Source organism: Artemia franciscana, chromosome 7, assembly GCF_032884065.1.
Source record: "Artemia franciscana chromosome 7, ASM3288406v1, whole genome shotgun sequence".
NCBI classification, from domain to species: Eukaryota; Metazoa; Arthropoda; class Branchiopoda; order Anostraca; family Artemiidae; genus Artemia; species Artemia franciscana.
Window position 1 is genome coordinate 45496139 of NC_088869.1, and position 13171 is coordinate 45509309.

The window sequence follows — 13171 nt, forward strand, 5'->3', positions numbered from 1 at the left end:
TCTACTATCAGAACTAAATATCTATTTTAAATCAAGCTACTCATCGCAAGAGCTTTTTTTCCTCTTCATCAGTTTCTTCATCTTTTTCTTAAGTCATTATTCTACTGTCTCGTTATACCAATCGTTTGTGTAAGTTCAAGAACGAAAAATAAATTGAGTTGAAGAGAAGTAGCATATCAGCCTCTTACATAAATATTTCCGTTATGTATTTTGGTTCAGGGCACTGAAAGCTTCAAAATATATCCATCGTTTAAGCGAGTTCAAGAACAAAATTGGATCGAGTTTAAATTAGCCAAAAAATAAAACAAAAATAATCTGTCAATCCATCAATTGTCTACTTTTCCTGTAAAAGTTAGGTTTTCAATCATTTAAATTACTTGGCAAAGTGATCAAAATGGTTTAAAATGGTAGCCATGTTGCTGGGATAAGTATTGCTCCTATGTAACCATCTGTGTAGGTCAAAAATTATTTTTTTATATATATATATAACTAGTTTGAACTCGGACTTAATTTTATTTGCATATAAAAAAAAGGCCACTCAGCGTGACCCAGGTGACGATGGAGGGATACCCTACGAATATGTAGGGTACCTCCATAGGAGACACGGACCAAGGAAGGACCATGTCCCTGAGGGTCCATAATAGAAACTGGGGTACCATCGCTTGGGGCTATTAATGCAGGTGGAGGAGGAAAAGGGCTCATACACTCAACAGGGCCCACCGGTGTGTCAAAACATCCCGTAAGTTACAAGTATTTGCCAAGTAATGAGTTAAATTGCATGGTGACGCAAAACACCATTGTGGGAGGATCCTCTTAAGAAGGACAACTTTGGCAGGGTGTAAGATCTAGATCTATCGACAATTGCCTTTGCAAAGGGCTGCCTCATTTTTTGGGGTACCTGTAAGACTTGGGACCTTGCCATCAACTCTGTTCCCACTTGAGGAATGGAGACCCTCGAAGAAGTTATAGCCTTGTTAATGACACAGCATTCGCAAGGGATTCTCACTAATGGACAATTCTTCTAGGCTTGATCTATTTTAACGGGCGTTTTCGGGCTGAAAATCCTCTTCCTAGCTAATTTACCTAATATGGGCTGCCTCCCCATAGTAACATAATATTTGTCGGCATAAATATATAATGAGTCGGAGATAATAGGCTTGAGACTGATTGTGCAGGATTTTGACTCTTGTAGATAGAAGAGCATCGCCAAGTGCTGAAAACTGTGTTGTGACCAAGACGGGTCCAAGATTGCACAGAGCCTCCATTCTTCGTATTGGATGTCCCTGTGACTTCTTGCTGTCCGGATCCCCCGGACAGCAAGATATGTGATTCCCGTCCTGCACTGTTATCCGGGATCATTGCTTTTCCTGAGGCCAAAATAATTTCAATAATTTAAAGAACATGAAAATTGGAATGTTACGACGCTAAAGAATTACTATCATATCAATGTTTTGACGGACGAATGCAGACGGTTCGAACTGGACTTCTGAGGAGTTTCAGAAACTCATGCCTCAGGGGTAGGAAGCATGAAATTAGGTGATATACAATTTGTTTACTCATGCAGGAAAGATGGGGTACATAGACAGGGAGCAGGGCTCATGATGAATAAGGAAGCTGCTAAGTCTTGATTAGGCCAGGAAAGTATTAATAATAGAATACTAATTGCTCATTTTATGACTAAAAAGTTCTGGGTATCAGTTATAGTAGTATATGCCCCTGTAGAACTGACAGATGGAGATAATAGTGACTCTGATGAATTTTACTTACAGTTACTGAGGCAAATAGACAGGGTCCCATGTAGAAATATTATGTTTTTACTAGGAGATTTTAAGTCCAGGCTGGTAGAAATAGGAATAGATGGAATCCTTGCCTAGATAAATTTGGTGTAGGAAAAGAAAACAGTAATGGCTAGAGACTTTTGCAATTTTGTACTTATAGCAATCTAGTTATAGCCAATACGGTGTTGGACCATAAAATGGCCCATAAGTTAACTTAGTATTCACGTGATGGTAAGACAGCAAACCTTATTGATTATGTTATTGTAAACCGAAGACTGACGGGATCAATAAAAGATACTAGGGTATATAGGAGTGCTGTTATTGATGTTAAAAGTAAAGATCACCATCTAGCAGTATCTTGGGTTAATTTAAAGCTGAAATTTCGGAAGGGTACCTTCCTCCAGGGAGGTTCTGCTGTTGGTAGGCTCCAGCAGGAGAATTTGAGGGAAACTTTCCAGGAACAGTTGAATACTAAACTTTAGAGTTTAAAATCCTGCAATGTGGAACATAGTTGGAATAATTTTAGAAAACCAATTTGTTAAGCTTCTAATGGTGTCTCAGAGAAGAAAGCTAGGACTGCAGCTAGGAATATTTTTGAAAAAGCTTTATGTTTAACGGAGAGGAGAAGGGACTTGTACAACAATTATTTAAGTGATAGATCATATGAAAACATAAGAAATGTAAGAAAAACGAGAAAGTATTAATATAAGAACTAAGGAGGTGTGAAGAGGAGGCCATGGATAACATTGCCGAGGATCTAGAAGATGCAGCTAAATGGCAAAATAGTAAAATGTTTTATTGACATGTTAATAAATTGAGAGGGAGTAGTCAATCCAGACTTGTCCCAGTTAAAGATAGGATCCGGGCGACAATTAGTGATAAGGAAAGAGTTAAAGAGATTTGGGCGGAACATTTTGAGAATGTGCTAAACCGAGATAGAGTTACAGGAAAAGATATAGATGAAAATGAAAAAGTTTGTGATACCTTAGATGTGAAGGAAGATTTGTTTTGTGAGGAAGAAGTAGTGACAGTACTAAAAGGATATAAAATTAATGAGGCTCCAGGTGCTGATAGTGTAGTAAATGAGTTTCTTCAATATGATGGTTCTGAGGTTAGAAATAAGTTACTGAAGATTATGAATATGGTTTTTGAAAAAGGGGAAGTACCTAACGATTTTAGGGAAACTTTAATTAAACCTCTGTATAAGAAAGGTGACAAGAGTGAGTGTGGCAATTATAGAGGCATTAGTCTAGTCTCTGAAGGTAAGAGATTACTTAGTAATGCTATACTTTTTAGACTGAGAGATGCTGTTGACAAAGTTTTAAGAGAAGTACGGCGTGGTTTTAGAAAAGGTAGAAGATGAGTCGACCGAATTTTCACTCTTAGGTTAATAATTGAAAAGTGCCTGAGTTGTCAAACACCTCTGGTCCTCAGTTTTATAGATTACGAGCAAGCGTTTGATTCTCTTGATTGAAAGCTTTAGCAAATTTGTTATCCTTGTATGGCGTACCAGACAAATTCATTAAAGTGAATAGTGCTATGAACGAGAATTACACTGTGGCGGCTAAAGTAGGAAATGAGGTTAGAAGCTGGTTTGTATTAAATCAGGAGTTGAGCATGGCTTAGTTCTATCCCCAAGGCAGTGGGTAACCACGGAATTAAATGGGGGGAAAAACTCTCCTGGACATAGATTAGGCTTATGATTGAATCACCCTTGATGAAAGTGTGAGCAAAATGAACGAATTTTCAGAAATTCTCCGAGTTCAGGGTACTAGAATAGGTTTAAAAATTAATGTTAAGAAGACTAAGACACTAAGGCTAGGAATAAGTGAAGATGAAAGTTGACGTTCGGTAACGAAAAGAATGATCAGGTGGGCAGCTTCATTCACCTTAGTAGTATTAGACGGTAAAGACGGTGGGAGCATTGAAGATATTAAAAGTATAATAGACAATGCTCAGAGGGATTTTTTACAGTTAAAAAAAAAAGCTTGGAAGAATAGGAAGATAAGTCTGTAAACCAAGATAAGAATATTAGAAGCTATAATGATGACAGTGGTCAAATATAGCTCTGAAGCATGGGTACTCCGAAAAGCGGATGAAAATTTACTAGATGTTTCCCAGATAAATTGCCTACGGAATGTTCTGGGTACCGGGCTTATTGACCGTATTTCAAACACTAGGCTGCATGAAAAATGTGTTTCAGTCCATCTTTCTAGGGCTATAATGAAAGATAGGTTTAGATGGTTATGGTACGTTGTGCGGATGAAGGATGACAAAGCGCCGAAGATTGTCCTTTTCGACCAACCGTCCAGGGCGAAACGGAAAGCAGGTTGTCTCCGTCTTGGGTGGGAGGACGTCATAAATAAAGATTTAAAGAAATGGGAACTTCCTTAAAGGGTGTAAAAAGGGATGCTTTATATAGATTGAGATGGAAGAGGAGCGTAAATAGCTGTGTTGGCCTCGGGCGGCTTTTTGCTGCCATGAGTTGTTAGTAGCAGTAGTAGTAGTAGTATGTAAAAAAAGGTATTAGTAGAATAAAGGTGAGAAAAATGTTCAAAGTAATATGAGAGGATTTACATGAAACTGTAGCGATACGATTTTAAATTTTCTAATATATATAAAAAAAAACAATCAAAAATGCTGTTTTAAGGCCAAACGAAAATACTGAAAAAATAGTTAAAAAGACAACCGCCTCTCTTCTTCAGCGCGAACCAAAAAATATTTAAAATTATAAAAAAAATGGTAGGTATTTGGTTTTAATTCATTTAGTTTTGGATTTTACTGAATTTTATTCATCTCTTAATCTTGGCTTTATTGGGTTGTTTTTTTCACATTGACTCTCCGTGTTTATTTTTGTTTTTCTTTGTCCTTTTTTGTCATTTTACTTAAATATTTTTTGTTCGCGTGGCGGTTGAGAAGAGAGGCAATTGTCCTTTCGAAAATTCGTTACGTGTTTTCTCAGTATCTTCGTTTGACCTTGAAAACCCCATTTTGGATCGTTCAGAAATAATTTTCTATTAGCGTAACTTTTTGTGAAATAAGGCTCTGTAAACAGAACTGATAATTCCATCCCGAACTGGATTCAGAGTAAATGTCTGAATAAATGTGGAATTGGAATTCCCACCAAGAGTTACTCAGAGCTGCGTTTGATAATTCTTTCCAAGCTAGTGTTGATATTTTAGTCTTATTATAGTTTTTATGAATTCCACAATTTCTTAAAAATCATTTCTTGGGGGGGGAGGCCTTTGACATATCCAAATTGAAAGATCGTAACTAATGACTACAATACAAATTCTTACTTATTACAAATATTAGCAATTACCGAAGTTAATATTTACTTGTAGGAGCTCCCTAATTTGATCAGTATCCTGCGAACCGGGAAAGTAAATGTCGTTTCTGACTCCAATCCTCGTGTGGCTACTGTTTTGGACGAAATGAGGGAGCTATATATTTTGATGAGCCAACTTAAAGCAGAGGACATGAGAGATCTAACTCGGATTCACGTACATACCCTTGCATATCAGGCGATCTTAGTCATTCGTGGATCAAAATGGACAAATTCTGAGGCAGCAGCTGCGAAGGCTTCTTTGATTGCTCATAAGTGGGTTTGCGCTGATGACAAGGTAGGCTGATTATCAGACTGAGTCAATTTGAAAGACTATAGGAATTTATAAAAGAGGAAAATTAAGTGTCTTTAATAAGAGTTAAAAACTGCTAGTGTAGTGGACTACTCAGCAATACTTCACAGCCCTAGAAAAGTTTAAGCAAGCGTAAATTGATTATGACTTCGATTCATTAAAGTTATTTAGTAAAACAGAGATTTCATTTTTAGCGTCATGAATTTTTCAAACAGTTCGTGGTAACGAACTGTAGTAAGGAGCGACCCGGCTCAATAGTAACCAAAACTCTAAAAAATGGAATTTTGATACCAATAGCTACATCAAAAGAATCGCATTTTAATGCTGGTTTTAAATATATAAGTTTCATCAAGTTTAGTCTTACCCATCAAAAGTTACGAGCCTGAGAAAATTTGCGTTATTTTAGAAAATAGGGGGAAACGCCCCCTAAAAGTCATAGAATCTTAACGAAAATCACACCATCAGATTCAGCGTGTCAGAGAACCCTACTGTAGAAGTTTCGAGCTCCTATCTACAAAAATGTGGAATTTTGCATTTTTTGCCAGAAGGCAGATCACGGATGCGTGTTTATTTGTCTTTTTGTTTTTTTGTTTTTTTTTTTGTTTTTTTTCCCCAGGGGTGATCGTATCGACCCAGTTGTCCTAGAATGTTGCAAGAGGGCTCATTCTAACGGAAATGAAAAGTTCTAGTGCCCTTTTTAAGTGACCAAAAAAATTGGAGGGCACCTAGGCCCCCTCCAACGCTAATTATTTTCCCAAAGTCAACGGATCAAAATTCTAAGATAGCCATTTTATTCAGCGTAGTCGAAAAACCTTATAACTATGTCTTTGGGGACGACTTACTCCCCCACAGTCCCCGTGGGAGGGGCAACAAGTTACAAACTTTGACCTGTGCTTACATATAGTAATGGTTATTGGGAAGTATACAGGCGTTTTCAGGAGGATTTTTTTGGTTTGGGGGAGGGGTTGAGAAGAGGGGGATATGCTGGGGGAACTTTCCTTCGAGAATTTGTAATGGGAGAAGAAAATTTCCATGAAGGGAGAGCAGGATTTACTAGCATTATTTAAAAAAAAAACAATTAAAAAATAAAAGTGAAAAAGCTTTTTCAGCTGGAAGTAAGGAACAGCAATAAAACTTAAAACAAAAAGAAATTATTACCCATATGAGGGGCTCACCTCCTTCTAATACCTCGCTCTTTACGCTAAAGTATTTTCGGTAATTTCAACTACTTATTCTACGGCTTTTGTGATTCAGGGGGTCATTCTTAATGAATTGGGATAAAATTTAAGCTTTAGTGTAAAGAACGAGGTACTGACGATAGGGCGAATCCCCTCATATATGTAATAAAAACATGAGAATACAAAAGTTCTTTACGTAAGCTAATTTATAAGTTACGTAAATCTTTTACCAATAAAAAGATTCGTAAATAATTAAAAGTTCTAGTTGCCTTTTTATTAACCAAAAAATCGGGGGGCAACTAGGCTTCGTCCCCCGCTCTTTTTTTCTCAAAATCATTCGATCAAAGTTATGAGAAAGCCATTGAGCCAAAAAAAATATACAAATTTCGTTATGATTATTCCTCTGCGGAGAGCCAAAATCAAAACATGCATTGATTCAAAAACGTTCAGAAATTAAATAAAAAAAAACAAGTTTTTTCAACTGAAAGTACGGAGTGACATCAAAAATTAAAACGCACAGAAATTACTTCGTATATGAAAGAGGCTGCTTCCTCATCAACGCCCCGCTCTTTACGCTAAAGTTTTTTACTGTTTTAGAAAGAAGAATTGAGAGAAAGAGTCAAACTTTAGCGTAAAGAGCGGGGCGTTGATGAGGAAGCAGTCTCTTTCATATACGAAGTAATTTCTGTGCGTTTTAAGTTTTGATGTCACTCCTTACTTTCAGTTGAAAAAACTTGTTTTTTTTATTTAATATTTATAAAAGGACGTAGATATTGCAATTCTCTTTAAAATGAATGCTTAAACATCTCTCTATAATGTTCTAATGCCCTGCTAGCAGTGGAGAAAAAAAAAAGACCAAACATGAATGCAACATACAAAAAAGTAATTTTCCTGTTTGTTCAAACCAGGAGACTCAAGTTTCTTGTAAAGGGATTTCGTTCGTGGGAGTTCCAACTTTGTTTCAGTTTTCGCTATTTTTTATGACTTCAGGCTATTTTTCAAAATTCCTATAAATTTGTTTTCGAAGTAACATTTTACTATTAAGACTAATCGAGATAATAGTTACCATTCCTGAATCAGCTACAAATAGTAATTCTTTCTTGCAGCAAATTTTTTTTAAACGTGTTTTTTAATGTACGGTTGCTTTGGCGTGATAATAATGATTGCAGTTTTTTTGTTTTGTTTTTTTAATGAAAATGGCGTGGATTCAAACTCCAAGTCGGAACCAAGCCAATTTAAAATGGACAGAATTTCTTATTTCAAGTTAGCAAGCAGAAGTTTAAATAAATAAGATTTTCAAGAAGTTATCGAACCCTGTTTGATGTTTTGTTTTTCTAGTGGGGGGGATAATTTTCCTGAGGCGAGTTAACCGCGAAGGTAATTATAGGCTGGGAGTATCTCTAGGGCGGTTTCAGTCAACAACCTCCATAAATAGTGCTCTCCAAAAATGGTATTTAAGGATACTCTTTTAAACGCTTGACTCAGATATTACGATGTAAGATTCCAAAGTTAAAATATATTTCACGAATAGATTTATCCACCAAAATTTGTATTTGAGAATTTCTGAAGTGGCTGATTGGAATTTTGACGCTAATGTTAAAATATAGAAAACGAACTCATTGAATGTTTACTTCACTTCGACTGCTATTATGTTTCTACTATTCATTAACTTTAACTGTTAATAGTAGTAAAACATATTGGTCGTTTCAACTATCAAAATGGGGAAAAGCATACCCAACAAAACTTGATGGATTACGCCGTAAAATTCACCGTCCCTGAAAACCCCTTATTCAGAGGTTTCATGCGTCTATCTGCAAAATAGGAAATAATGTCTTTACGTTGACGGGAAAGGTCTTTAAGCATGGTTTTTTTTTTGTTTTTTTTCTCCTAATACTAACCAAAACTCTAAAAAGGAATTTTTGAAAACAGAATCTGCATAAAAAAAAGTTTTTAAAGGTGATTTTTATGGTGATTCCAAATTTTGTAAAATTCTACGTGTTTAATGCTACCCATACAATGGTGATAATATCTAATCAGTGATTTTAGGATATTGTTAGAATGCTTACTCGAAGAGAGACGTTGATTTACCCTTTTTAGGTAACGAGAGACCCCGGTACATTTTTGACGATTTTATGCTACAGAATAATCATTCTAGCCCTATTTGCCCCGAACCACTATTGAGCCAAAATTATGTGATAGCCAATCAGTTTAAAGTTACTGAAAACTCTTGTATAAATTTTTCCAATTTCTGACGTTGTACGGCTGTGAAGTGGTGCATTTCATACCTAAACGTATGTGAAGTCTGTTTAAACGGAAAACCATCATGTTCAATATTTTTGAGCTGATTTACTTGAGACTTCATTCTTTGAACTGCACAATGCAATGACAAATAAAGGGTGAGTAACAAAATGAAAAAAGCACAATGGTAAAATCCAACAAAAGAAAAAATTAGATAAGATTGTGGTAAGAGAGGTAAACACTCGCAAGCCATACGGGCAGTGAGTTTTGTTTACCTGGCAGTTTACCTTAGCAGTGGTTTACCTTAGCAGTCTGCAAAATAAACGATACCTTTTGTATGAATGGTGTATGATTGTCTGTATGGCCTTGTGTATCACTGCTTGAGTGTGGATGGTAGATTCCGTGTTGTTATTTTTATTTCCATTAGAATGCTGCATTCATATCTGAACTTTTAAGAATTGCCCGAACGGGTATGCTTATCAATGTCATTCATACCAATCTTAGGCGTGACCCAAAAAATAAGTAAAGGTGGGATCATCTCCACTCTTCGTTTATCCATTTGGCCCTTTGCTTACTTTTTAATATTTATATTCATTTTAACGTAACGATTTCACTTAATTTTAGACTATTATCTGCGTATAGGAGGTATGGCTGTAAAAAAGGAACTGTCGCTCCAAAACTTAATGCCTAGAATTTTGTCGTATCTAATTATTGTCCTCTTCGATATACATCCCTCCTCTATCTCTGCATCGATTCCTGTAAATTCTCCAGTGTTTGACATGGTGCTTTTATCTAAGCTCTTCATGGTGCATGTCGAATTTTTATGGCACTTGGTATTAACCAAGTGACATATAGCGATCGCGAATTCTGTCGGTCTGTCTGTCCCGGTTTTGCTACTTTAGGCACTTCCAGTTAAGCTATGACGATGAAATTTGGCAGGCATATCAGGGACCGGACCATATTAAATTAGAAATAGTCGTTTTCGCGATTTGACCATCTGGGGAGAGTGGGGGGGGGTCGGTTAATTCGAAAAAATAGAAAAAATGAAGTATTTTTAACTTACGAACGGGTGATGGGATCTTAATGAAATTTGATGTTTGGAAGGATATCGTATCTCAGAGCTCATATTTCAAATTTCGACCAGATCCGGTGACATTGGGGGGATTTGGGGGGCCTAAAATCTTGGAGAACGCTTAGAATGGAGGGATCGGGATGAAACTTGGTGGGAAAAATAATAAAAAGTCCTAGATACGTGGTTGACATAATAGAATGGGTCTGCTCTGTTTGGGGGAGTTGGGGGTTGATTTTAAAAATTAGAAAAAATGAGGTATTTTTAACTTATGAAGGAGTGATCGGATCTTATTGAAATTTGAAGTTTGGGAGAATATCGTGTCTCAGAGCTCTTATTTTAAATCCTGATTTGATCCGGTGACAATGGGGGGAATTGATGAGGGAACCTAAAATCTCGGAAAACGCTTAGAGTTGAGGGATCGGGATGAAACTTGGTGAGAAAAATGAGCACAAGTCCTAGATACGTGATTGACATAACCGGAACGGATCCGTTCTCTTTGGGGAAGTTGGGGGAGGGTTAATTCTGAAAAATTAGAAAAAATGAGGTATTTTTAACTTACGAAGGAGTGATCGGATCTTGAAGAATAGATTTTTGGAAGGACATCGTGTCTCAGAGCTCTTATTTTAAATCTCGACCCGATTCGGTGACATTGGGGGGAGTTCGGGGGAGGTACCTAAAATCTTGGAAAAACGCTTAGAGTGGAGGGATCGGGATAAAACTTGGTGGTAAAAATAATCATAAGTCCTAGATACGTGATTGAAATAACCGGAACGGATCCGCTCTCTTTGGGGGAGTTGGGGGAGGAGGGTTAATTCTGAAAAAAATGAGGTGTTTTTAACTTAAGAAGGAGTGGTCGGATCTTAATGAAATTTGATGTTTAGAAGGATATCGTGTCTCGTCCCGACCGGATCCATTGAAGGGGAAGTTGGGGGGGAACCTAAAATCTTGGAAAATGCTTAGAGTGGAGGGATTGGGATGAAACTTGGTGGGAAAAATAAGCACAAGTCCTAGATACGGGATCGTCATAACCGGAACGGATCTGCCCGCTTTGGGGGAGATGGGGGAAGGACTAATTCTAAAACATTAAAAAAATGAGGTATTTTTTACTTACGGGAGAGTGATCGTATCTGAATGAAATTTCATATTTAGAAGGATCTCGAAACTCATGTCTCTTATTTTAAATCCCGACCGGATACAATATCAATAAGGGGGGACCGGAAATTTTGGAAAACGCTTAAAGTGGAGAGATGAAGATGAAACTTGGTGGAAAGAATAAGCACAAGTCCAAGATAGGTGACTGACATAACCGGACCGGATCCGCTCTCTTTGGTGGAGTTGGGGGGGGGGATTAATTCGGAAAAAATAGAAAAAATGAGGTATTTGTAACTTACGAACGGGTGATCAGATCTTAATAAAATTTGATATCTAGAAGGATCTTGTGCTTTAGAACTCTCATTTTAAATCTCGTGTGACATTGAAGGGAGTTGGAGGGGGGAACTGGAATTCTTGGAAAACGTGAAAATCGAGGTATCTTACGAATGGGTGATTGGATCTTAATGAAACTTGATATATAGACGAATCTTATGTCTCAGATGCTCCATTTTCAATTCGAATCGGATCCGGGAACATGGAGGTTTGGAGGGGGTAAACAGAAATCTTGGAAACCCGAAATCTTGGAAAACCCTTAGAGTGGAGAGATCGGGATGAAACTTGATGGATGGAAAGAATAAGCACAAGTTATAGATACGAGATTGACATAATATGTACGGATCCGTTCTCTTTGAGGGAGCTGGAGGTTGTTAATTTGGAAAAATCAGAAAAATTGAGGTATTTTTAACTTAAGAACGGGTGACCGGATCTTAATGAAATTTGATATTTAGAAGGAACTCATGCCTCAGAGCTCTTATTTCAAATCCCGACCAGATCTTTCGACATTGGGGGTAGTTGGAGGGGGAAACCGGAAATCTTGAAAAACACTTACAAATGTCATAGATACGTGATTGGCGTAACCGGACTGGATCCACTCTCTTTGGTGGAGTTAGGTGGTGGGATTCAGTGCTTTGGCGAGTTTGGTGCTTCTGGACGTGCTAGGGAGATGAACATTGGTAGGCGTGTCAGGGAGCTGCACAAATTGACTTGATAAAGTTGTTTTCCCCGATTCGACCATCTGGGGGGCTGAAGGGAGAGGAAAAGTTAGAAAAATTGAGGTATTTTTAACTTACGAGTGGGTGATCGGGTCTTAATGAATTTTAATATTTAGAAGGACCTCGTGCCTCAGAGCTCTTATTTTAAATCCCGACCAGCATTAAGCCTCTGATTTTCCTTTAAAGCAATCTATTGATTATTAGAATTTTGCTAGAGCTCATACCATATGAGCTCTTGGCTCTTGGCTCTTCCGACCTCGTCACAAGTGCCATATGAGCTCTTGTCTCTTGTTTCTTTCAGAACTTGAGTGGTCTCAAACTGGTTTCTTTTAATGCACATTTGACGATGTACTTCCTTGCACTTGTAGCAGGACCAGACATATTCCGCCTGACCTAGAATCTGAAATTCAGGCGTTTCTTTGGACTTTGTTTACCTGTAAGCAGGGTCAGATAAGGGGCGATTGGAGTAATTGGGCCCAATCAAGTCCCGCATTTGAAAGGGGCCCAACCATCAAAATTTACATTTGATGGAATTTTTTTAATTTAAAGCAAATTGATTTTACAATAATGGAAAAATTATGAATTAGTCAAATAATTAGAATTAGAATTTTTTTTTACTTCGCATTGCTGGATCGGATTTATAGGAATAGTCCTATATTAGAGAGATTTTACATTACATATGTGAACTACTTTACGCACGTAGACTACTATGCAGATGTGGGCACGCTAAACTAGTTGCGCAAACGTACCGATTGATTGATGATTGATGAGTTCTGATTGATGTTCAGCTAGTGTGTATGTATAGCTAGTGTCAATTATCAGTTTTTTCTTGCATTTGTAGTTCGCTATTCTCCTAATCTTTATAATTATTAGAGTCGTATTTTGTGAATGCAATTACTAATTGTTTTACAGAACCAAGACTTAGAAATTAGTAAATGCATGTACTAATATTCGGTGATGTAAATTTATATTCAGTAAATATTTTTTTTTGTATTTAGAAAATTTTTAATTTATGCAGAAGTTCACCTATCTGATGATCCATAATATTTGACATATATTTATATATATGTATGTATAAATATACATATATATATATATATATATATATATATATATATATATA

The 13171-nt window shown here is 36.9% G+C and overlaps 1 protein-coding gene across 1 annotated transcript in view; it reads left to right on the forward strand.

Annotated features, from left to right (window-relative positions):
- The window catches only part of LOC136029361 (ADP-dependent glucokinase-like), a 66678-nt gene that overhangs the window by 40231 nt on the left and 13276 nt on the right, over window positions 1-13171 (forward strand). The window contains exon 6 of the mRNA XM_065707673.1: window positions 5123-5401. Within this exon, the coding sequence (XP_065563745.1) occupies window positions 5123-5401 (279 nt within the window). The remainder of the gene's footprint in view (window positions 1-5122; window positions 5402-13171) is intronic.